Below are 26,643 nucleotides of genomic sequence, written 5' to 3'. Positions count from 1 at the left end.
GTCGTTAAAGCTGCAACTGAATGTAATCTCGCCTCATGGGCTGACCAGCATCAAATTATCCCCAGCAAGCCCTTGTGTACGAGCCAAAGCTCACCAGTCTGGTGAGTGCACACCCTGGTCTCCCCACTGCCCCGGTCTCTCTCCCCACTGCCCTGGTCTCCCCACTGCCCTGGTCTCCCCATTGCCCCGGTCCCCCCCCCCCCCCCGCCCCGGTCTTCCCCCCCCCCCCCCCTGCCCCGGTCTTCCCCCCCCCCCCCCCGCCCCGGTCTTCCCCCCCCCCCCCCCCCCCCCTGCCCCGGTCTCTCCCCCCACTGCCCTGGTCTCCCCCCCCACTGCCCCGGTCTCCCCCTCCCACCACTGCCCCGGTCTCCCCCCCCCCACACTGCCCCGGTCTCTCTCCCCACTGCCCCGGTCTCCCCAGCCACTGCCCCGGTCTCTCTCCCCACTGCCCCGGTCTCCCCCCCCACTGCCCCGGTCTCTCCCCCACTGCCCCGGTCTCTCTCCCCACTGCCCCGGTCTCTCTCCCCACTGCCCCGGTCCCTCTCCCCACTGCCCCGGTCTCCCCCCCACTGCCCCGGTCTCTCCCCCACTGCCCCGGTCTCTCTCCCCACTGCCCATTCCTGACCTGCTGTGTATTTCTAAGAATTAGTTTAGAGATACAGTATGGAAACAGGGCCCAGGTCTTTGGGGCATGGGAGGAAACCGGAGCACCAAATTTGAGGAAGGACGTCCTTGCTATTGAGGCAGTGCAGCGTAGGTTCACAAGGTTAATTCCCGGGATGGCGGGACTGTCACATAGACAGCACCCAAGGTCAGGATGGATCCCGGGTCTCTGGCCCTGAGAGGCAGCGGCTCTACCCGCTGCACCATTGTCTCGTCCAGATGGTCAATGTTCTGCCTTCAATGCATTTTGAGTGCCTACACACAGTCATACTGCAAGGAAACAGGCCCTTCGGCCCAACTCATCCATGCCGTCCAAGGTCACCTAACTATACTCGTCCCACCTGCCCCTGCTTAGCCCATATCCCTCTAAACCTGAACGTCAAATTGTTTTTAAATGTTGTTATAGTACCTGCCTCAACTGCCTCCTCCAGTAGCTTGTTCCATACAACCACCACTCTGTGTGAAAAAGTTGCCCCTCAGGTACCTGTTATATATTTCCCCTCTCACCTTAAACCTATGTCCTCTAGTTCTTGATTCTCTTACTTAATTGTGCATTTCCCCTCATGATTTTATACACCTCTATACAATCACCACTCAGCCTCCTGTGCTCCAAGTCATAGCCTACCAAACCTCTTCCTCGAGTCCTGACAATATGCTGGTAAATTATCTCTGCACTCTTTACCTTAAGCCTATGTGCTCTGGTTCCTGATTCCCCGACTACGGGTACTGTCTGTACGGAGTTTGTACGTTCTCCCCGTGACCTGCGTGGGTTTTCTCCAAGATCTTCAGTTTCCTCCCACACTCCAAAGACGTGCAGGTTTGTTGGTTAATTGGCTTGGTATAAATGTAAATATTGGTCACTAGCGTGTGTGGGGTAGTGTTAATGTGCGGGGATCGCTTGGTCGGCGTGGAGGGCCTGTTTCTGTGCTGCATCTCGAAACTAGACTACTCTGGGTAGAAGATTGTGCATTCACCCACTTGCCTGCCCTCATGAGTTGTGAATCGGTGGAATTCTCTGCCTCAGAAGACAGAGGAGGCCAATTCTCTGGATGCTTTCAAGAGAGAGCTAGATAGAGCTCTTAATGATATGGGGAGAAGGCAGGAACAGGGTACTGATTGTGGATGATCAGCCATGATCACAGTGAATGGCGGTGCTGGCTCGAAGGGCCTCCTGCACCTATTGTCTATTGTCATGATTGTGCACTGGTGAGTGGGTTCTGTTCTGCTGTGTTGGACTGGTGTGGATGTCTGTCTGTCTGTCTGTGTCCCAGGGCGGGGTGTGGTGCTGAAGGTTGGACTGCGGATGGGGTTTGATTTCCCTGTCCCCCCGTTGCAGATTGTGCACTGGTGAGTGGGTTCTGTTCTGTGTGGATGTCTGTCTGTCTGTCTGTCCCAGGGCGGGGTGTGGTGCTGAAGGTTGGACTGGTGTGGATGTCTGTCTGTCTGTCTGTCTGTCCCAGGGCGGGGTGTGGTGCTGAAGGTTGGACTGCGGATGGAGTTTGATTTCCCTGTGTCCCCCGTTGCAGATTGTGGAGTGGTGAGTGGTGTCGGGGGCGTGCACTTCCTTTGTAACCGAGCCGGCAAGCCCAGTGGGGAAGCGATTATTGAACTGCAGTCGGCAGAGGATGTCCGCAAGGCTCTGGAGAAGCACAGAAAGTACCTGGGGCAGCGCTACATTGAAGGTAGGCTGAAACGTGATCATAATCATACTTTATTAGCCAAGTGTGCTTTGCAACATACGAGGAACGTCATTTCCCACACAGTCATACCAATAAAAAGCAACAGGACACACAAAATACATTTGAACATGAACATCCACCACAGTGACTCCTCCACATTCCTCACTGTGATGGAAGGTGAAAAACAGTTCAATCTCTTCCCTTCTTTGTCCTCCCGCGGTCGGGGGCCTCGAGCCTTCCGTTGACGGGACGATCTTGACTCCCGTAGCCGGCGGTCGGGCCCTCATGTCGGGGCGATCAAACTCCTGCATCGGGGGGGATCTCAGCTCCCCCGCACCGGGCGATCTACCCCTGGGTCGGGGCTGGTCGAACCTCGTGCGGCCTGGAGCTTCCCGACATCGGTCTCCACCCGAGACTGCGAGCTCCTCGGTGTTGAAGTCCACAGGCCGCGGTTGGAGCGTTGATCCCAGGCACGAGATCGCAGGCTCCGATGGTAAGTCCACGTGGGGCTCAAAGTCAGTCTCGAGCAAGGCCGCCAGCTCTACGATGTTAGGCCGCAGAGCGACCGGAGATACGATCCGCAAAACAATCGCATCTCCCGCAAGGTAAGAGATTGAAAAAAAGAGGGGAACAAATCAGGTCAATGCACAGTCTTTTGCCCAGAGTAGCGGAATCGAGGATGAGGACATAGGTTTAAGGCGAGGGGGGGAAAAGATGTAATAGGAACCTGAAGGGTAACTTCTTTACACAAAGGGTGGTGGGTGTGTGGAACGAGCTGCCGGAGGAGGTAGTTGAGGCAGGTACTATCATAACCTTTTAGAGACAATAGACAATAGGAGTAGGCCATTCGGCCCTTCGACTGTGATCATGGCTGATCATCCACAATCAGTATCACCTTCCGTCCAGGTACAAAGAACAAATGAGTAAAAGGATCAAGGAATATGAACGGAGAGGCACGGGACTCTTCAAGTTGTAACAGGGGATGGAAAGCTGGGAGAAGTGAGCAGAATAATTTATTGTTCATACTGTGGAGGTGAGACCCATCCAAGCTGAATGATGTGCACATTGGAGGTACAGCACCTCATATTCCCCTGGAGTGCCTCTCAACCCAACGCTATGAATGTTAAATTCTTCAATATTAGATCACTAACCAACCACCACCCCACCCTACAAACTATAGGCGGTCACGGTGGCGCAGTGGTAGAGTAGATGGGACATGTTGGTTGGTGTGGGCAAGTTCACAAGTGATGGGAGCAGAATTAGGCCAATTAGTAATTGAGGCATGTACTATAACAACATTCAAAAGGCATTTGGACAGGTACATGGATAGGAAAGTTGTAGAGGGATAAGGGCCAAACATGGACAGGTGAGACTGGTATAGATGGGACATGTTAGTTGGCACGGGCAAGTTGGGCCGAAGGGCCTATTTCCGTGCTGTGTGACTGACTATTTAATAGGAACTTGAGGGGCAACTTTTTCACACAGAGGGTGGTGGGTGTATGGAACGATCTGCCAGAGGAGGTAGTTGAGGCTGGGACTACAACAACATTTAAGAGAAACTTGGGCAGGGACATGGATAGTGTATGTTTTTAGTGTTCTTTAGCTTGTTTTATGTGGGGGGGGGGGGGGGGAGTTGGTGGAAACTTTCTCGTCTCTTACTTTGACGGAGATGCGATTTTGTTTCCTTTATTGTATCTCCGTCCGCACTGCGGCCTAACATCGAGGAGTTGGCGGCCTCTTGCTGGAGACCGGGTTTGAGAGCTCCACCGCGGGGAGCCTAAGGGACTTTAACGTCTCGTAGCCCACCATCCCTTTGCCAGGGATCGACCTCGGAGCTCCAACCGTGGGTGCTTGCGGACAACATCACGGAGCCCGCGGTCTCTGGTCAGAGACTGACATCGGGAACTCCAGCCCCAGGAATTTCGATCGCCCCGACGCGGGAGTTTCGATCGCCCCGAGGCGGGAGTTTCGATCACCTCGAGGCGGGAGTTTCGATCGCCCCGAAGTGGGAGTTTCGATCATCCCGAGGCGGAGGCTTCCTCTGCCGGCTGCAGGGGCTTCAGCCGCCCCGACACAGGAGCTTCGATGGATGGTTCAACTGCCCCGACTGCGGGAGAATAAAGAGGAAGAGGGCTGGACATTTATTGCCTTCCATCACCGTGAGGAACGTGGGCAATCCGCTGTGGTGGATGTTTATGTTAACTTTTCTGCAGTTGTGTGTCTTGTGGCTTTTTTCCGTCTGGCTATATGGTGATTCGCATGTCACTGTACCTTGTGGTACATGTGACCATAAAAGACCTTTGAAACCTTTGAGCCACCGTTTCTCTCTCTGCCCTTAGTTTTTGAGCTAAGCAGCAGTGATGTGGACTTCCTTCTGAAGCGCCTCCACTCGGGTGGCAAGGAGATGCCGGACGGCTGTGTTGTCCGCCTGAGGGGGCTCCCGTTTAGCTGCAGCACCGAGGACATCGCTCTCTTCTTTGCCGGTTAGTTGATCCTCTCTACTCACTCTTGTCCCCTTGTTAGAAACATTGGTACACGCCCGCACATCTTTGGGATGTTTGGATCAGTTTAGTGATACAGCACGGAAACAGGCCCTTCGGCCCACCGGGTCCGCGCCGACCAGCGATCCCCGCACATTAACACCATCCAACACCCACTAGGGACAATTTTTACATTTAACAAGCCAATTAACCTACAAACCTGCACGTCTTTGGAGTGTGGGAGGAAACCGAAGATCTCGGAGAAAACCCACGCAGGTCACGGGGAGAACGTACAAACTCCGTACAGACAGCACCCGTAGTCGGGATGGAACCCGGGTCTCCGGCGCTGCATTCGCTGTAAGGCGGCAACTCTACCGCTGCACCACCGTGCCGCTTAAAATGTGGGAGGAAGCCAGACCTAAGAAACCACCTTTAGGGCAGCACGGTGGCGCAGCGGTAGAGTTGCTGCTTCACAGTGCAAGAGACCAGGGTTCAATCCTGACTACGGGTGCTGTCTATGCGGAGTTTGTGCGTTCTCCCCGTGACCGCGTGCGTTTTCTCTGGGCACTTTGGTTTTCTCCCACATTCAAGACATGCAGGTTTGTAGGTTAATTGGCCCAAGTGTGTAGGATAGCGTTAGTGTACGGGGTGATCGTTGATCGGCGTGGTTTTGGTGGGCCAAAGAGCCTGTTTCCACGCTGTATCTCAATTGAACCTGGTCAGGTAGATGGATATAGTGGTTTATATAGGTTTATAGTGACATGGGCCAAACACAGACAAATGGGACACAGATCAGGCTTCTTGGTTGGCAGGGGTGAGTTGGGCTGAAGGACCTATTTCTGTGCAGTATGACTGAAATATCCATACAGCTTTGTTGAGAAACTATACCCACAGATGCTGCTCATCCCACTGGGTTTCCCAGCAAACAATACCTTTGTTGTCTGAAAAGATGAAAGGCGGAGGAAAAATGGTTTGAGCTTTTGATCAGAAATTTGACGTTTTCCTTGTCAGAAGGAATGGAAGAAAGACCCGAGTTACCATGGTTATTAATGATGGTTTAGTTTAGTTTAGTATAGAGATACAGCACGGAAACAGGCCCTTCGGCCCACTGGGTCCGCACCGACCAGTGATCCCAGCACACTAACACTATCCTACACCCACTAGGGACAATGTTTACATTTACCAAGCCAATTAACCTACAAACCTGCACGTCTTTGGAGTGTGGGAGGAAACCGAAGATCTCGGAGAAAACCCACGCAGGTCACTGGGAGAACGTACAAACTCCGTACAGACAGCACCCGTAGTCGGGATGGAACCTGGGTCTCCGGCGCTGCATTCGCTGTAAGGCAGCAACTCTACCGCTGCGCCACCGTGACCGCCATTTTAAAACTGCTTCACTAAACAGTGACGTGCCAATTGTCTCGCTGTTCCTTCTTGACGTTGCTTCTTCTCGTGGAGTGCGGGTTCCCACATCTGCTGTGGATGACAACCAGTATCTAATTGCACTTCAGATAGTGTGAAGCACCATCAATGCTGCCTTTAGTTTAGACTAGTTTAGAGATACAGCATAGAAATGGACCCTTTGGCCCACTGAGTCCGTGCCGGCTAGTGAGCACTCCTACACCAAGGTAGACACAGAATGCTGGAGTAACTCAGCGGGTCAGGCAGCATCTCTGGAGAATATGGACACAGAGTGCTGGAGTAACTCAGCGGGTCAGGCAGCATCTCTGGAGAACATGGACACAGAGTGCTGGAGTAACTCAGCGGCTCAGGCAGCATCTCTGGAGAACATGGACACAGTGCTGGAGTAACTCAGCGGGTCAGGCAGCATCTCTGGAGAACATGGACACAGAGTGCTGGAGTAACTCAGCGGCTCAGGCAGCATCTCTCTCGAGAAGGAATGGGTGACGTTTCAGGTCAAGACCTTTCTCCTCCCTTTAAGCACTCGTACACTAGCTCTATCCTGCACATTAGCGACAATTTACAGGAGCCAATTAACCTACAAACATGCACATTTTTGGAATGTGGGGGGAAACTACCTAAGAGAGAGTTAGATAGAGCTCTAGAGGCTAGCGGAATCAAGGGGTATGGGGAGAAGGCAGGCACGGGTTACTGATTGTGGATGATCAGCCATGATCACAATGAATGGCAGTGCTGGCTCGAAGGGCCAAATGGCCTCCTGCACCTGTTTTCTATGTTTCTATGAAACAGGAGCACCCGGAGAAAGCGCAGGATGGAACCGGGTTCGCTGGCGCTGTAAGCCATCAGCTCTACCGCTGTGCCTTTAGCAGGGTGAGCCATAGGCTCAGTGCAGCTCCACAGTATGCACGCTGCAACCTGACATACGTACTCTGTGAGAGCACACCTCGCTGGACAGTGCCGACTGCCTGGAGTTCTGGATACCTGGAGAACATGGATGGGTGATGCTCCTGTATAGGCCTGTATACACTGGTATACACCTATTGTCTATTGTCCCCAGGCGGTAGATTTGTGTCCCGACCCCCTCCTTCAGACTGGTGTAAAGTAGCTTCTGCTCTATCTTGCATTTGCTGAATTCCAGAGAGCCCGTCATTTGTGATTCCAGCAGGAACTGAAGCGTGTGTGTTCAGAATCACTCCACGTGCAGCTGGCAGAGTGGAGGGATCCTCATTACTACGTTTCACCCTTTATCCTGTATCTGCCCACTGTGGAAGGCTTGATTGTAATTATAGAATTACATAGACAATAGGTGCAGGAGGAGGCCATTTGGCCCTTCCAGCCAGCACCGCCATTCATTGTGATCATGGCTGATCATCCACAATCAGTAACCCGTGCCTGCCTTCTCCCCATATCCCTTGATTCCGCTAGCCCTTAGAGCTCTATCTAACTCTTTTAAATCCATCCAGTGAATTGGCCTCCACTGCCCTCTGTGGCAGAGAATTCCACAAATTCACAACTCTGGGTGAAAAAGTTTTTTCTCACCTCAGTTTTAAATGGCCTCCCCTTTATTCTTAGACTGTGGCCCCTGGTTCTGGACTCCCCCAACATTGGGAACATCTTTCCTGCATGATGCTGGATACAGCATCGTGTATAGTCTTTTCGCTGACTGGATAGAACGCAACAAAAAGGCATTTCATTCTACCTCGGGTACACGTGACAATAAACTAAACGAAGCTAAACATTCTCCATTGGCAGTCCAGATTATGATTTACAGAGTCCTACAGCGTGGAAACGGGTCCTTCAGCCCAACTTGGCGCCTTAGAATTGCTGCCTTACAGACCCAGAAGCCCAGGTTCGATCCTGACCATGGGTGCTCTCTGTGTGGGGTTTGTACGTTCTTCCTGTGATCGTGGAATTTCTCCGGGTGCTCCAGTTTCCTTTCCCATTCCCAAGACGTGCAGGTTTATAGATGAATTGGCTTCTCTAAGTGGCCCCTAGTGTGTGTAGGGTAAAACTAGTGCGAATGGGTGATCGATGGTCGGCACGGACTCGGTGGGCTGAAGGGACTGTTTCCGTGATGGATCTCTAAACTGAACTAAACTAAACTAAAGACCTAGCCTGCCCGACCTCTCCCGATAGCTCAGGCCCTCGGGTCCAGGCAACATCCTGCTGAATCTGCTTTGCCCTCGTTCCTGCTCCTTTCTGCAGGCCGCGAGGGGCGAGGGTTGGGGCACTGGATCGGTGAACACTGTGAGCCAGTGACCACAGCACCGCCCCCGGGTTCTCTGAACTTACTCCCCTTTGTGAACGTTCACTTCACTACAGGTTTGGCGATTGTAGAAGACGGTGTGATCATGAACAAAGATCACCGCGGCAGGAACACTGGCGATGCCATCGTTCAGTTTACATCTCCGGAGATGGCAGAGCGAGCCCTGGCAAAGGACCGAGAGATAATCGGATCCAGGTACGTAACGGATCAACAATACGAGTGCTAAGGTCGGCTCAGGAAGCGGCACATGGGGGCAAGTACTCTGATGAGCTTCGTCTGTTATTGTCCGTTATTGGAGGTGCTATTGCGTGCAATTCATGGCCGCAGAAGGCTGTACAGGCCAAGTCAATTGATATTTTTAAGGCAGAGAAAGATAGATTCTTAATTAGTATGAGTAGACAATAGACAATAGGTGCAGGAGGAGGCCATTCGGCCCTTCGAGCCAGCACCGCCATTCAATGTGATCATGGCTTATCATTCTCAATCAGTACCCCATTCCTGCCTTCTCCCCATACCCCCTGACTCCGCTATCCTTAAGAGCTCCATCCAGCTCTCTCTTGAATGCATTCAGAGAATTGGCCTCCACTGCCTTCTGAGGCAGTGAATTCCACAGATTCACAACTCTCTGACTGAAAAAGTTCTTAGAATGTCAGGGGTTATGGGAAGAAGGCACGGTGGCGCAGCGGTAGAGTTGCTGCCTTACAGCGAATGCAGCGCCGGAGACCCGGGTTCCATCCCGACTACGGGCGCCGTCTGTAAGGAGTTTGTACGTTCTCCCCGTGACCTGCGTGGGTTTTCTCCGAGATCTTCGGTTTCCTCCCACACTCCAAAGACGTACAGGTATGTAGGTTAATTGACTGGGTAAATGTAAAAAATTGTCCCTAGTGTGTGTAGGATAGTGTTAGTGTGCGGGGATCGCTGGGCGGCGCGGACTTGGTGGGCCGAAAAGGCCTGTTTCCACGCTGTATCTGAAATATGAAATAAAATATAAATATGAGAATGGGGTTGAGAGGGAAAGATCAGCCATGATTGAATGGCAGAGTAGACTAGATGGGCCAAATGACCTAATTCTGCTCCTATTACTTATGACCTATGACTTAACATAGAAACATAGAAAATAGGTGCAGGAGAAGGCCATTTGGCCCTTCCAGCCAGCACTGCCATTCATTGTGATCACGGCTGATCATCCACAATCAGTAACCCGTGCCTGCCTTCTCCCCATATCCCTTGATTCCACTAGCCCCTAGAGCTCTATCTAACTCTTTTAAATTCATCCAGTGAATTGGCCTCCACCGCCTTCTGTGGCAGAGAATTCCACAAATTCACAAGTCTCTGGGTGAAAAAGTTCCTTCTCACCTCAGTTTTAAATGGCCTCCCCTTTATTCTTAGACTGTGGCCCCTGGTTCTGGACTCCCCCAACATTAGGAACATTTTTCCTGCATCTAGTTTGTCCAGTCCTTTTATAATTTTATACGTCTCTATAAGATCCCCTCCCACTTATGATCCAGTCGGTGGAAAGACTATACGTGATTACAATTAAGCCGTCCACAATGTATAGACACAGGATAGTGAAAATAGCGTTTAGTCCAGTAAAGTCCGATTAAAGATAGTCCAAGGGTCTCCAATGAGGTAGATGGGAGGTCAGGACCGCTCTCTAGTTGGTGGTAGGATGGTTCGGTTGCCTGATAACAGCCGGGAAGAAACTGTCCCTGAATCTGGAGGTGTGTGTTTTCAAACCTTTGTACCTCTTGCCTGATGGGAGAGGGGAGAAGTGGGCGTGACCGGGGGTGAGACTGGTTCTTGATTATGCTACTGGCCTGGCTGAGGCAGCGTGAGGTGTAGATGTAGTCAGTGGAGGGAGGTTGGTTTGTGTGTGTGATGGTCTGGGCTGCGTCCACAACTCTCTGCAATTTGCTACAGTCTTGGATGGATCTGTTTCTGAATTGTCGGGGCATGCATGGATCAATGAGTGGATTATATGAGAGGATCAGGTTTTGGCAAAAGGACACAAGGTGATCAATACGGCACTCACCACCCTCTGTGTAAATAAAAAAACTTGCTCCACATATTTCTTTCAAACATTGCCCCTCTCATCTTATGCCCTCTGGTATTTGACGTTAACACTCCGGGGGAAAATGTTCTGACTGTCTACCGCCTCTTATAATTTTACACACGTCTATCAGGTCTCCCCTCAACCTCTGGCGTTTCAGAGAAAACAATCCAAGTCTGTCCAACCACCCTCTGTAGCTTTCAAGGATTTTGGATCTTAGATAGGAAAGGTTTGGAAGGATTTGGGCCAAGGACAGGCAAAGGGGTCTAGCTTACATGGGGCATCATGGACGAGTTGGACTGAAGGGCCTGTTTCTGTGCTGTACGACTATGCTTCAGGATTACAAGCTGTAGAACACTTTAATACAGGAGATGGTGAAGACTAACTTGCTCAACATTTCAGGAGGACATAAAAAGAAATGGTAGGTTGCGGAGAGAGAGTAAGAACATATGAATGCAGAGCATAGGGTGGCACGGTGGCGCAACGGTAGAGTTGCTGCCTTTCAGCGAATGCAGCGCCGGAGACCCGGGTTCCATCCCGATTACGGGCGCTGTCTGTACGGAGTTAGTACGTTCTCCCCGTGACCTGCTTGGGTTTTCTCTGAGATCTTCAGTTTTCTTCCACACTCCAAAGACGTGCAGGTTTGTAGGTTAATTGGCTTGGTAAATGTAAAAATTGTCCCTAATGGGTGTAGGATAGTGTTAATGTGCAGGGATCGCTGGTCGGTGTGGGCCGAAGGGCCTGTTTCCGCGCTGTATCTCTAAACAAAGTGCTGGAGATACTCGGCGGGCCAGGCAGCATCTCTGGAGAAAAAGGATGGGTCTTAAGTGTGTTTGTTTTTCTCTGGTTAGATACATTGAAATATTTCGGAGCACCAAGAGCGATCTTCGTCCGTACGCCGGCCCCTCGAAGAAAATGTCTCGTTCAGTCACCTCTCAGGATGCGGTCACAGACAACGAAAGCTGCAACATGGCAAACAGTGACAATGGCCACATGATGGAGAGCAATGGAGACGTCCAGAGCGGTAAGACATGTTACGGACTACGGTGAATGAACGATTAGGGGGGGGGGGGTAGAGCCGCTGGCGCACAGATGGCAAAGGCCGGTCACGGTGGCGCAGCGGTAGAGTTGCCGCCTTGCAACGAATGCAGCGCCAGAGACCCGGGTTCCATCCCCACTACGGGCGCTGTCTGTACGGAGTTTGTACGTTCTCCCCGTGACCTGCGTGGGTTTTCTCCAAGATCTTCGGTTTCCTCCCACACTCCAAAGACGTGCAGGTTTGTGGGTTAATTGGCTTGGTAAATGTAGAAATTGTCCCTAGTGGGTGTAGGATAGTGTTAATGTGCGGGGATCGCTGGTCGGCTCAAAGGGGGCCGAAAGGGCCTGTTTCCGCACAGTTTGAAGAAGGGTCTCGACCCGAAATGTCACCCACTCCTCCTCTCCCGAAATGTCACCCACTCCTCCTCTCCCGAGATGCTGCCTGAGCCGCTGAGTTACTCTAGCATATCTTGGATTTTAACCAGCATCTGCGTTTTTTCCTAGTCACAAGGAGCAGCAGGTGCTTGTTTTTTAAAAAAAAGGCTTGCACCAACTTGTACTGTTTGCTCTCAAAGTTTTGTGTTTTGTGTTTTGTCAACAGTGCAGCTGTCTAAAGACGATGTGGAATCTAATCACTGCATTCAGCGGTCGGATGTGCATAACGTCCATATGAGGGGGCTCCCATTTCGAGTTAATGGACAGGACGTTGTTAAAGTAAGTGTCTGCGTGTTCTCTGCTTGATTAACTGTGACACTCGCCCCATCGCTGCTGTTTGATTTGACAGGGAGTCACAGAGCCGAACAGCACAGCAACAGGCCCCTCGGCCCAACTTGCTCACACCGGCCAACATGCCCCAGCTACACTGGTCCCACCTGCTTGAGTTTGCCCCATATCCTCCCGAAACATGTCCTATCCATGTACCTGTCCAAATGTTTCACTAACAATGTGATAACAATTGAAACGTATAAGATTATTAAGGGATTGGACAGGTTAGCGGCAGGAAACATGTTCCAATGTTGGGGGAGTCCAGAACCGGGGGCCACAGTTTAAGAATAAGGGGTAGGCCATTTATAACGGAGATGAGGAAAAACTTTTTCAGTCAGAGAGTTGTGAATCTGTGGAATTCTCTGCCTCAGATGGCAGTGGAGGCCAATTCTCTGGATGCTTTCAAGAGAGAGCTAGATAGAGCTCTTAAGGATAGCGGAGTCAGGGGGTATGGGGAGAAGGCAGGAACGGGGTACTGATTGTGAATGATCAGCCATGATCACATTGAATGGTGGTGCTGGCTCGAAGGGCCGAATGGCCTCCTCCTGCACCTATTGTCTGTTGTCTATTGATAGTACCTCCCTCAACTAACTCCTCCGGCAGCTCGTTCCATACACCCATCACCCTCTGTAAAAGAGTTACCCCTTAGGTTCCTATTAAATCCCCCCCCCCCCCCACCTTAACCTTGTGTGTCTGTATGCTACTACTATACTCATGTACTGTATCTGAGATGCTTATCTAAGATTTATCTAGTTTAGTTTAGAAATACAGCGCGGAAACAGGCCCTTCAGCCCACCGGGTCCGCGCCGACCAGCAATCCCCGCACATTAACACTATCCCACACCCACTGGGGACACTGTTTACATTTACCAAGCCAATTAATCTACAAACCTGCACGTCTTTGGAGTGCTTATGTATAATAATACTTGCACTGAATTATAAAAAATAGAATTCCATGTACCTTGGTACATGTGACTGAACCCCTCACCTTAAACCTATGTCCTCTGGTTCTTGATTCCTCTACTCTGGGTAACAAACTCTGTGCATCTACCCAATCTAAACCCCTCATGATTTTGCACACCTCTACAAGATCACCCCTCACTCATCCTCCTGCACTGCTAGGAATAGAGTCCCGGCCTGCTCAACCTCTCCCTATAGCTCAGGCCCTCGTGTCCTGGCAACATCCTTGTCAATCTTCTCTTCAGCAGTGTGCGTTTGGGTTCAGGCGACAGACGGTTATGTCTGATTAACGTAGGAAACGACTCATGCGATGATCCAGTCTTTGTATGATCCACATTTATCCCAGGCTGCTGCTGCTGCTGCTGCTTCATGCGTCTGCCTTGGCTGTTTAAGTCAAGCTTTTTTGTTGCGTGCTATCCAGTCAGTGGAAATACAATACATGATTACAATCAAGGCGTCTACTGGGTACAGATACAGAATGAAGGGAATAACGTTTAGTAGTGCATGATAAAGTCCAATTAGAGATAGTGCGAGGGTCTCCAATGAGGTAGCTGGGAGTTCAGGACCGCTCTCTGGTTGGTGATGGCTCCATTGTAATCATGACCATCTTTTCGCTGAAAGACAACAGTGACACAGTGTGGAAACAGGCCCTTCGGTCCACAGAATGTGGACCGACCAGCGATCACCCCGTACACTAGCACTATCCTACACACACTAGGGACAGTTTACAAATTTATAGAAGCCAATTAGCCTGCACGCCTTTGGAGTGCGGGAGGAAACCGGAGCGCCCAGAGAAAACCCACGCAGGTCACGGGGAGAACGGACAAACACCATACAGGCAGCACCTGTAGTCAGGATCAAACCCGAGTCTGGCGCTGTGAGGCAGCAGCTCTACCGCTGTGCCACCGTGACGCCCGTACAATAATAACATTTAAAAGACATTTGGACATGTGGACGGATAAGGGTTTTTTCTCTCTCTCTCTCTCTCTCTCTCTCTCTCGTTTATTATATTGTTTACATATTCTGTTGTGCTGCTGCAAGTAAAAATGTCATTGTTCTATAGAAATAGAAAATAGGTGCAGGAGGAGGCCATTCGGCCCTTCGAGCCAGCACCGCCATTCATTGTGATCATGGCTGATCATCCACAATCAGTAACCCGTGCCTGCCTTCTCCCCATATCCCTTGATTCCACTAGCCCCTAGAGCTCTAACTCTCTTTTAAATCCATCCAGTGAATTGGCCTCCACTGCCTTCTGTGGCAGAGAATTCCACAAATTCACAACTCTCTGGGTGAAAAAGTTTAATCTCACCTCAGTTTTAAATGGCCTCCCCTTTATTCTTAGACTGTGGCCCCTGGTTCTGGACTCCCCCAACATTGGGAACATTTTTTCTGCATCTGCATCTGTCCTTTTATAATTTTATACGACTCCATAAGATCCCCTCTCATCCTTCTAAACTCCAGTGAATACAAGCCCACTCTTTCCAATCTTTCCTCATATGACAGTCTGGGACATATGCCAACTAAAATACTCTTGACTCTTGTAAGGTTGAGAGGGATTCGGGGCAAAAGCAGGCAAATGGGACCAGCAAAGATGGGGATCTTGGTGGGCATGGACAGGTTGGGCCGAAGGGCCTGTTTCTGTGCCGTATGACTCCACAATAAGACCGCGTACAATGTACCATATCAGGTCAGAAACACTGGGCAGCAGCTGCTGACTTGGTGTCCCCATGCAGGTCACAGCTGTGTCAAAGTTCTGTGTGCTGCATAATGTGCATGATAATCTGAAAGTTGGCGTTTGTGTGTGTGAGGCCTGATACTGACAGGCCCTGTGGGGAGGAGTTGCTGTGATTGACGTGTGTCTGCTGCAGTTTTTTCAGCCCCTGAAGACAGTGAGGATTATAGTGGAGTACGGGCCTGACGGGAAGGCCACTGGAGAGGCTGACGTGCATTTTGCCACACACGAAGATGCTGTTGCTGCCATGACCAAGGATAAATCACACATGCGTAAGCACTCTTATAGTCTAGTTTAGTTTAGAGATACAGCGCGGAAACAGGCCCTTTGGCCCACCGAGTCCGCGCCGACCAGCGATCCCCACACACTAACACTACTCTTGACTTGCGTTTACTTGCCCTCAATGCCAATGCCTTGCTTTGACTTGCCTTTAATGCCTTGCCTTTCCTCGCCTTGCCTCCAATACCTTGTCTTTAATGCCTTGCCTTGCCATCAATGCCTAGGTTTGCTAGGTTTGAGCGCAGCGAATGCAACGCCGGAAACCCGGGTTCCATCCCGACTACGGGTGCTGTCTGTATGGAGTTTGCACGTTCTGCCCGTGACCTGAGTGGGTTTTCTCCGAGATCTTCGGTTTCCTCCCACACTCCAAAGACGTGCAGGTTCGTAGGTTAATTGGCTTGGTAAATGTAAAAATTGTCCCTAGTTGGTGTAGGATAGTGTTAGTGTGCGGGGATCGCTGGTCGGCGCGGACCCGGTGGGCCGAAAGGCCTGTTTCCGCGCTGTATCTCTAAACGTGACAATAATAATCCTAAAGGTGATATTTACACAGCAAGAATATGACTACTTCAGAAGTTAATGTTGAATCTACTTTGACCGTCCATGCTGGCAGCGCGTTGCTGGAATGTCAAAGACCAGAGATTAGCTATTAAGTGAGGTGAGGCAAACTTAGATTGGTTATTCTGGAGCGTCGGAGGTTGTGGGGAGCCCTGATGGAAGTCTATCAAATTAGTTTCGTTTCGAGAAGCAGTGCGGAAACAGGCCCTTCGGCCCACCGAGTCCATGCCGACCAGCGATCCCCGCACACTAACACTATAATAATAATAATAATAATAACTTTATTTATCTTGCACTTTTCATGCAATGAATGCAGCCCAGTGCTTTCCATAAAAACAAACACATGTCTAAACAAAGATACAATTTAAAACAGTAACGACATAGGCTGTTAATAGCATACAAAGCACAGATTTACATAAAAATTTTAAATATAAAATTGAGAGTGTAAAACGACACACAGTAAAATCAGTTAAAAGCTAGATTTGAAAGATACTAGACCAAGTGGGCCCAAACCTCTCCTGTATTGGTGCAGCACCCTCTCCTCCCCCCTACCCCCTCCCATCCCTCCCCCTTACCCCGTTCCCCTCCCCCACTCCATCCCCCTTATCCTCCCTCCTCCCCCTCCCTCCACCCCCTCCGTCCTTCCCCCCTCCCTCCCTAGGAGATAAATTTAAACTTTAAAGTGTGAATAACTTTATAAATATAACACCGATTTCAATGAAACTTCTTCCATTAGCACCAATGGGACGACGGTGAGTAAGGTGGGCCTAGAATTGTTGTGCTATCCTGTACCGTTTTGGCTGTAGTTCAGGAACAAACAAACAAACAAACGAGAGTTTTAGTGTATAGATGTTTTCATCTGTCGTTTAAAAATGTCACCTGACTTGGCGTCTCTCATAACCCTGGGCAGGGACAATTTACAACTCTACCAAGCCAATTAGCCTACAATCCTGCACGTCTTTGGAATGTGGGAGGAAACCGGAGCACCCAGAGAAAACCCACGTGGTCACAGGCAGAACATACAAACTCTGTGCAGACAGCACCCGTAGTCGGGATGGAACCCGGGTGTCTGGCGCTGTGCCACCACCCTGTGAGAGGCATAAATGTGGTAGATATTGCGAAGCTCTGTCCCAGGGTGGGAAGTCAATGTCTCTAGCGCACAGCTGTAAGGTCAGAGAGGGAAAGCTCAGATGAGATTTGCTGGGCATGTTTATTTTACACAGTGGTGAGGCCTGGAACATGCTGCCAGGGCTGGTTTTGAAGGCATACATTAATGGTGTTTAAGAGACTTTTCCAACTATTTTCTCCCCGCACATCTCCTTTAACATTTGACCCTCGCACCTTAAAGCCATGTCCTCTAGTCTTTAGTTATTTTTTGTTCAGAGATATAGTGCGGAAACAAGCACTTTCGGCCCACCAGCGATCGCCCAGCGATCCCCGCATATTAAAACTATCCTACACCCACTAGGGACAATGTTTACATTTACCAAGCCAATTAACCTACAAACCTGCACGTCTTTGGAGTGTGGGAGGAAACCGAAGATCTCGGAGAAAACCCATGCAGGTCACGGGGAGAACGTACAAACTCCGTACAGACAGCACCCGTAGTCGGGATGGAACCCGGGTCTCCGGAGCTGCATTCGCTGTAAGGCGGCAAGTCTACCGCTGCGCCATCTGTTGCTGTATAGTAGTTTTACATATTACAAGAGCTTCTAAACTTCCCGTCGGGTGGCGAGGCTTGAATTGTCCCTGTCCCTCTTGGGGGTTTTAGCAAGTTAATACACGGCACGGCACAGTGGTGCAGCTGCCTCACAGCGCCAGACACCCGGGTTCGATACTGACCTCGGGTGCTGTCTGTGTGCGGAGTTTGCACGTTCTCCCTGTGACCGTGTGGGTTTCCTCCGGGTGCTCCGGTTTCCTCCCACATCTCAAAGACGTGCAGGTCTATAGGTAAATTGCCCCTAGTGTGCAGGGAGTGGTTGACAAAGTGGGATAACATAGACCTAGTGTGAACGGGTGATGGATGGTTGGTGTGGGCTGAAGGGCAAGTGTCCATGCTGTATCTTTGAATCAAAATATCTTTAATGATTATTTTCTCTATTTAGCATTGTGGTGGCTGAAAGAGTCATAGATTTGTTTCTGCTGTGTTGGGTTTATATTTGTGAGTGATGGGAGTAAGGGTTGGCGAGAGAGGGAGTGTTCTGTCAAGAGTTCCGGGTAATATTAGAGGCAAGAAGCAGATTTCATACATGAGTCATGTTGATTCATAATGGCATGTTGGCCTTCAGGTATGTAGGTTAATTGGCTGGGTAAATGTAAAAATTGTCCCTAGTGGGTGTAGGATAGTGTTAATGTACGGGGATCGTTGGGCGGCACGGACATGGTGGGCCAAAAAGGCCTGTTTCCGGCTGTATATATATGATATGATATGATAATGAGAGGATTTGAGTATAGGAGTAAAGAGGTCCTTCTGCAGTTGTGCAGGGCCCTGGTGAGACTGCACCTGTGTGCAGTTTTGGTCTCCTAATTTGAGGAAGACACCCTTGCTATTAAGGCAGTGCAGCGTAGGTTCACGAAGTTAATCCCCAGGATGGCGGGACTGTCATGAGGAAAGATTGGAACGACTGGGCTTGTATTCACTGGAGTTTAGAAGGATGAGAGGGGATCTTATAGAGACATATAGCATTATGAAAGGACTGGACTAGTAAGATGCAGGAAAAAATGTTCCCAGTGTTGGGGGAGTCCAGAACCAGGGGCCACAGTCTAAGAATAAAGGGGAGGTCATTTAAAACTGGTGAGAAGAAACTCTTTCACCCAGAGAGTTGTGAATTTGTGGAATTCTCTGCCACAGAGGGCAGTGGAGGCCAATTTACTGGATGAATTTAAAAGATAGTTAGATAGAGCTCTAGGGGCTAGCGGAATCAAGGGGATATGGGGAGAAGGCAGGCACGGGTTACTGATTGTGAATGATCAGCTATGACCACAGTGAATGGTGGCGCTGGCTGGAAGGGCCGAATGGCCTCCTCCTGCACTTGTTGTCTATGTTGCTATGATTGTGGGCCATGCACAAGGCTCAGTCACTATAGGGTCATGAGCCACATCGGCTGACCTCTCATTTTCTCTAATACAGAACATCGCTACATAGAGCTCTACCTGAATTCACTGTGCTCAGGAATCACTGCCACACACAACGGTCCAGGAAATCAGGAGAAAGGTAAGGAATTACTTTCTTACTTTGTACTTTAGCGATACCGCGCGGAAACAAAGCCTGGGGCCGGCTGAGTCCGTGCGAACCAGCGATCGCCCCTTACACTCCTACATTGGCAATTTACAGACGCCAATGAACCTACAGACCTGCACGTCTTTGGGATGTGGGAGGAAACAGGAGCGCCCGGAGAAAACCCACGCAGTCACAGGGAGAACGTACAAACTCCACACAGGCAGCACCCGAAGTCAGGATCAAACCCGGGTCTCCGGCGCTGTTGGGCGGCAAATCTACCCCTGCGCCACTTTGTCACCCAAAATGTGTATGTTTTTTTTAAAAAAACAAGTCCACATTTTCCTACCTGTGATTTTCTACTCGGGTGAGTAAGGGTATTAGGGGTAATGAAATCAAGGCAAATAATCAGCATTAAACTGCGTTTCCACACTTCTGTACCTCTTGCCTGATGGGAGAGGGGAGAAGAGGGAGTGACCGGGGTGAGACTGGTCCTTGATGAAGCTGCTGGCCTTGCCGAGGCAGTGTGAGGTGTAGATGGAGTCAGTGGAAGGGAGGTTGGTCTGGGTAACGATCACAATTCTCTGCAATATCTCGTTGGCTTGGATGGAGCTGTTTACCAAACCATGCATTCCAATAAAATGCTGTCAAGTGTGCATCTGTAGAAGTTGGTGAGGGTTGTTGGGTGCATGCCGAACTTCCTAAGCCTCAGTAAAATTAGTAGAAGGTGAGTTGCTGCCTCCCGCTGTCAATCCTGACTACGGGCGCTGTCTGTGCGGAGTTTGTACGTTCTCCCTGTGGGGTGGTGGTGAGGCCTCAGCCCGTGATCAGCGGTCAGTGAGTGTGAGGGAGTAAAGGGGACCGGGTGTGGGGAGAAACAAAGAGGGAGCCGGTGTGGGTGTGGGGGGGGGGGGGGCACTCTAGTTTAGAATGCTGTGCCAGGGGGAGAAGCCTGTGTTGTTTGTTCTTCGTTCTGGTTAAGGCGCTGTGCACACGGCAGCCAGCCAACAGTCGCTTGTCTCTTTCCTTGCTTTCTCTCATGTTTGGTTTCACTTTTAATTTCAAGTCTTCGTGTACCTTGTCGTGTGTTGTGACTGTCGGCAGACCAATTTCCCTCCGAGCATGTATAATGTTTATCGTATCGTAAGAATCTAGATTAAAAAATGACACAAATGCTCCGGTTTTAATTGACTTTTTTAGCTGTTGTAAGTTCCAAGTGAATCCGGTATTTTTATACAGAGTGCATCAAACGTTACTTGGTCAGCCAGATGTACCAGCAGCATTTCTGCACAGTTGGTTTGTAAATTATTTAAGCTTCGCTCTCAGTCACAGATTGATTTAATATCCAACAAAGAAAGTATCAATGGATACGGAGGTAGACACAAAATGCTGGAGTAACTCAGCAGAAGAGAAGGAACAATGACACAAAGCTAGGTGGCAGTGTGAACTGTGAGGAAGATGCTATGAGGATGCAGGGTGACTTGGACAGGTTGTGTGAGTGGGCAGATGCAGTTTAATGTGGATAAGTGTGAGGTTATCCACTTTGGTGGTAAGAACAGGAAGGCAGATTATTATCTGAATGGTGTCAAGTTAGGAAAAGGGGAAGTACAAAGAGATCTGGGTGTCCTTGTTCATCAGTCACTTAAAGTTAGCATGCAGGTACAGCAGGCAATGAGGAAAGCCAATGGCATGTTGGCCTTTATGACAAGAGGAGTTGAGTATAGGAGCAAAGAGGTCCTTCTGCAGTTGTGCAGGGCCCTGGTGAGACCACACCTGGAGTACTGTGTGCAGTTTTGGTCTCCAAATTTGAGGAAGGACATTCTTGCTATTGAGGGCGTGCAGCGTAGGTTCACGAGGTTAATTCCCGGAATGGTGGGTCTGTCATATGTTGAAAGACTGGAGCGACTGGGCTTGTATACACTGGGATTTGGAAGGATGAGAGGGAATCTTCTTGAAACATATAAGATTATTAAGGGATTGGACACGCTGGAGGCAGGAAACATGTTCCCAATGTTGGTGGAGTCCAGAACCAGGGGCCACAGTTTAAGAATAAGGGGTAGGCCATTTAGAACGGAGATGAGGAAAAACTATTTCACTCAGAGTTGTGAATCTGTGGAATTCTTTGCCTCAGAGGGCAGTGGAGGCCAATTCTCTGAATGCATTCAAGAGAGAGCTAGATAGAGCTCTTAAGGATAGCGGAGTCAGGGGGTATGGGGAGAAGGCAGGAACGGGGTACTGATTGAGAATGATCAGCCATGATCACATTGAATGGCGGTGCTGGCTCGAAGGGCCAAATGGCCTCCTCCTGCACCTATTGTCTATTGAATGGGTGACATTTCGTGTCGAGACCCTGCTAAGACCAAAATTTGGACCAGCATCTACAGTTTTTTTCCCCTACACATGAAAGGATACGGTTTGAGCGCAGGAACATGATACCAAAAGATGCTAGAGTAACTCAGCGGGTCAGGCAGCATCTCTGGAGAACATGGACACAGAGTGCTGGAGTAACTCAGCGGGTCAGGCAGCATCTCTGGAGAACATGGACACAGAGTGCTGGAGTAACTCAGCGGCTCAGGCAGCATCTCTGGAGAAACATCACCTATCCCTGTTCTCCAGAGATCCTGAGTCACTCCAGCACATTTGTGTGTTTTTTGAAAAGCATGACCTGCAGTTCTCCACCAGAGGCTGGACTTTCTCTGGGTGCTCCAGTTCCCTCCTACATCCCACAGACGTGCAGGTTTGTAGGTTAATTGGCTTTTGTAAATTGTAAACTGTCCCTCGTGTGTGTAGGATAGTGTTAATGTACGGGGTGATTGCTGGTCGGTGTGGACCCGGTGGGCCGAAGGGCCTGTTTCCGGACTGAAAGCTGCTGCCTGACCTGCTGGGTTACTCCAGCACTATGTGCTCTAAGCAAGGTTCGGGCATCTGCTGTTGCTTGTATTTTGCAGGAATATGATGCTGGGTGAACGACCAGCCTGGACCCACTGAATGGCATTTGGTTTGCCATTGTTTGAAGTGCACAGAGCCAGAACCTTTCAGTAGTAGTGGTTATTTAATCCAGCACTGCAGTCTTGACTGTTTCTGTGTGTGCCTGTTGTATAGAGATGCAGCGTGGAAATAGGCCCTTCGGCCCACTGTCCACGCCGACCAGCAATCACCCGCTCACACTGGTTCTATGCTATCCCGCTTTCTCATCCACTCCCTACACACTAAGGGCAATTTACACAGGCCAATTTAACCTACAGACCCATGAAGACATCGGAGCAGAATTAGGCCGTTCAGCCCATCGAGTCTGCTCTGCCATTCAGTCACGGCTGATCTATTTTTCCCCACTCAACCCGCTTCTCCTGCCTTCTCCTCATAACCCGTGACTCCCTTACAAATCAAGTACTAATCAAAAATCTATCAATCTCCGTTTTAAAAATACCCAATGACTTGGCCTCCACAGCCATCTGTGGCAATGAATCCCACAGATTCACCACCCTCTGGCTAAAGAAATTCCTCCTCATCTCCTTTCTAAAGGGACATCCTTTTATTACACGTCTTTAGAGTGTGGGAGGAATCCGGGGCACCCGGAGACAACCCACACGGTAACAGGGAGAACGTACCAGCCTCGTGCAGACAGCACCCGCGGTCAGGATGGAACCCGGGTCTCCGGCGCTGTGAGGCAGCAACTCTACCACTGTCCACGTGTGGGAGGAATCCGGAGCACCCGGAGAAACCCCACACGGTAACAGGGAGAACGTAGCAGCCTCGTGCAGACAGCACCCGCGGTCAGGATGGAACCCGGGTCTCTGTTGCTGTGAGGCAGCAACTCTACCGCTGCCCACGTGTGGGAGGAATCCGGAGCACCCGGACAACCCACACGGTAACAGGGAGAACGTACCAGCCTCGTGCAGACAGCACCCGCGGTCAGGATGGAACCCGGGTCTCTGTTGCTGTGCTGTGATGTTGCTGTGAGGCAGCAACTCTACCGCTGCACCACCTGATTCACTGCCTGATTGTTTCTTCTCTTTCAGGTTCTGACGAGAGGTAAACAGTAACTCATTTGGAGACTACTCTGGCTTTGGAAGTGAAGATGTCTGTTTGTGCAGAATACCTAAACACTGGCCAAAGCAACCAATACTACAGGTGCTTGAAGATGGGTGCGACCTGTTGGATCAACTGTGAAACACGGGGTGATATCATCAATGGAGGAGAGATTGATGAGGGTTTTTTTGCTATTCCAAGCAGCCTGTACTGTGAATTATGCCTCTTGTAACACGTTTTAATGTTACACTACTTGATAAAATAAACCTAGGCCTTTTAACAAGTTTACATTACGTGGCAATGTTTTAAAACTCTGCTCTACATATCACTGCAAACCTACTACATGTACTGATAGAAGTTTATAAATTGATGAGGCATAGATAGGGTAGACAGTCAGAATCTTCTTCCCCCAGGATAGACATGTCAACGACCATGATCAGCCATGATCACATTGAATGGCTGGCTCGCAGGGTCGACTAGCCACCTGCACCTATTGTCTATTGACCAAAGGATCACAGCACTAAACACAGACAATAATAATAATGGATTTTGTGTATTACTTTGCTAAAACCCCTCAGGGAAATAATCTACAGGAACAATCAAAGCCTGGGCATTCTGAAGGGAATGAGTGGGGAGGAACTACAGGTCCTGGTCTATACTGTAGACAGGGCAGCACGGTGGCGCAGCGGTAGAGTTGCTGCCTTACAGCGAATGCAGCGCCGGAGACCCGGGTTCCATCCTGACTAGGGGCGCTGTCTGTGCGGAGTTTGTACGTTCTCCCCGTGACCTGCATGGGTTTTCTCCGAGATCTTCGGTTTCCTCCCACACTCCAAAGACGTGCAGGTTTGTAGGTTAATTGGCTTGGTAAATGTAAAAATTGTCCCTAGTGGGTGTAGGATGGTGTTAATGTGCGGGGATCACTGGTCGGCGTGGGCCGAAAGGGCCTGTTTCCGCGCTGTATCTCTAAACTAAACTAAACTAAAAGTGCCGGAGTAACTCAGCAGGTCAGGCAGCATCTCTGGAGAAAAATAGCTGATGTTTCAAGTCGGAACCTTTAAGGTTCCCATAGGCTTTTTCTCCAGAGCTGCTGCCTGACACAGTGAGTTACTCCAGCGTTTTGTGTCATAGGAGCAGGATTAGTCCATTGAGTCCACTCCACCATTAAATCATGGCTGATCTATCGTTCCCTCTCAGCCCCATTCTCCTGCCCTTTCTCCATGTCAAAGACTACGGGGCATATAGCTTTTGGTCGTGTGTTCAGTTCAGTTCATTTTAGTTTATTGTCATGTGTACCGAGGTACATTGAAAAGCTTTTGTGTGCTAACCAATCATATGATGACAATCGAGCCATCCACCGATGCATGATAAACATGAATAATGTTTAGTGCAAGATAAAGCCAGTGAAGTCCGAGGGTCTCCAATGAGGTAGATAGTAGTTCAGCACTGCTCTCTAGTTGGTGATAGGACGGTTCAGTTGCCTGATATCAGCTTGGAAGAAACTGTCCCTGAATCTGGAGGTGTGCGTTTCCACACTTCTGTACCTCTTGCCCGATGGGAGAGGGGAGAAGAGGGAGTGGCCGGGGTGAGACTGGTCCTTGATTGTGCTGCTGGCCTTGCCGAGGCAGCGTGAGGTGTAGATGGAGTCAATGGAAGGGAGGTTGGTTTGTGTGATGGTCTGGGCTGCGTCCACAACTCTGCAATTTCTTGCGGCCTTGGATGGAGCTGTTCCCAAACCAGGCTGTGGTGCATCCTGATAAAATGCTCTCAATGGTGCATCTGTAGAGGTTGGTGAGAGATGTAGGGGACATGCCGAACCTCTGACGCCTTCTAAGGAAGTAGAGGCGTTGGTGTGCTATCTTGGTCGTTGCTTCAATATGGGTGGTCCAGGAGAAGTTGTTGGTGATATTTATTCCCCAGAATTTGAAGTTTTCAACCATCTTACTTTGTTGCCGTCAATGTAAACTGGGGAATGTGTACTGCTTCACTTCCTGAAGTCCATCACTATCTCCTTTGTCTTGCTGACATATAACATATATAACATATAACAACTACAGCATGGAAACAGGCCTGTCCGGCCCTACCAGTCCACGCCGACCATTCTCCCTGACCTAGTCTCATCTACCTGCACTCAGACCATAACCCTCCAATCCCCTCTTATCCATATACCTATCCAATTTACTCTTAAATAATAAAATCGAGCCAGCCTCCACCACTTCCACCGGAAGCCCATTCCATACAGCCACAACCCTCTGAGTAAAGAAGTTCCCCCTCATGTTACCCCTAAACCTTTGTCCCTCAATTCTGAAGCTATGTCCCCTTGTTGGAATCTTCCCCACTCTCAAAGGGAAAAGCCTACCCACGTCAACTCTGTCCGTCCCTCTCAAAATTTTAAAAACCTCTATCAAGTCCCCCCTCAACCTTCTACGCTCCAAAGAATAAAGACCCAACCTATTCAACCTCTCTCTGTAGCCTACGTGCTGAAACCCAGGCAACATTCTAGTAAATCTCCTCTGTACCCTCTCCATTTTGTCGACATCCTTCCTATAATTTGGCGACCAGAACTGCACACCATACTCCAGATTCGGCCTCACCAATGCCCTGTACAATTTCAACATTACATCCCAACTTCTATACTCGATGCTCTGATTTATAAAGGCAAGCATACCAAACGCCTTCTTCACCACCCTATCCACATGAGATTCCACCTTCAGGGAACAATGCACAGTTATTCCCAGATCCCTCTGTTCCACTGCATTCCTCAATTCCCTACCATTTACCCTGTACGTCCTATTTTGATTTGTCCTACCAAAATTTTGATTTGTCCTGACATTGAGAGAAAGTTTGTTGTGTCGAAACCAGGACACGAGGTTCTCCATCTCCTGTGCTGTGTCTCATCGTTGTTTGATGTCCGGCCCACAATGGTGGTGTCGGCTGCGGGTTTGTAAATTGAATTGGATTTGTACGTTGCTGCACAGTCGTGGGTGGACAAGGGGCAAAGGTGGCTGAGAACGCATCGTTGTGGCACACCAGTGATGAGGATTATCCTGGAGAATGATTTGTCACCAATCCTCACTGGTAGGGGTCTGTTGGTCAGGAAGTCAAGGATCCAGTTGCAGAGGTGAGTGCTGACACCAAGTCCCGTGGGGTTTTTTTAATTCGTGACATCACACAGCTGTTTGTCAATAGCGAGCAGATTTTAGTGCCACATCGTTGGCCTCTCTCTGCAAGATCCTTTACAGTGCATGCGTCCTGCAGCATGTCACAGCTCAGGAGGTGTTCCACAGTCTGGACTCGCAGTCTGCCACATCTTCAGTACATCCCCACTTCAGCACGTTCCATTTGCTCCTCCCCAACAGAGTTGTGAATCTGGAATTCTCTACGTCAGAAGGCAGTGGAGGCCAATTCTCTGAATGCATTCAAGAGAGAGCTAGATAGAGCTCTTAAGGATAGCGGAGTCAGGGGGTATGGGGAGAAGGCAGGAACGGGGTACTGATTGAGAATGATCAGC

At 49.9% G+C, this 26,643-nt stretch overlaps 1 protein-coding gene across 3 annotated transcripts in view; it reads left to right on the top strand.

Annotated features, from left to right (window-relative positions):
- LOC144601070 (G-rich sequence factor 1-like) overlaps nt 1–23,404 on the top strand; it is a 33,895-nt gene extending 10,491 nt beyond the window's left edge. For 2 of the 3 annotated variants that reach the window (XM_078413004.1, XM_078413010.1), the window contains exons 3-10: nt 2,190–2,345; nt 4,682–4,825; nt 8,567–8,705; nt 11,412–11,584; nt 12,200–12,312; nt 15,192–15,327; nt 19,020–19,103; nt 23,126–23,404. In XM_078413004.1, coding sequence (XP_078269130.1) covers nt 2,190–2,345; nt 4,682–4,825; nt 8,567–8,705; nt 11,412–11,584; nt 12,200–12,312; nt 15,192–15,327; nt 19,020–19,103; nt 23,126–23,142 — 962 coding nt within the window. In that variant the 3' untranslated portion in view covers nt 23,143–23,404. The remainder of the gene's footprint in view (nt 1–2,189; nt 2,346–4,681; nt 4,826–8,566; nt 8,706–11,411; nt 11,585–12,199; nt 12,313–15,191; nt 15,328–19,019; nt 19,104–23,125) is intronic. The other variant, XM_078413005.1, reaches the window with a different exon arrangement.
- The last annotated feature ends 3,239 nt before the right edge of the window (nt 23,405–26,643 follow it).

Source organism: Rhinoraja longicauda, chromosome 1 (assembly GCF_053455715.1).
Source record: "Rhinoraja longicauda isolate Sanriku21f chromosome 1, sRhiLon1.1, whole genome shotgun sequence".
Classification (NCBI taxonomy): Eukaryota; Metazoa; Chordata; class Chondrichthyes; order Rajiformes; family Arhynchobatidae; genus Rhinoraja; species Rhinoraja longicauda.
This window is presented reverse-complemented; position numbering and strand designations above follow the sequence as displayed.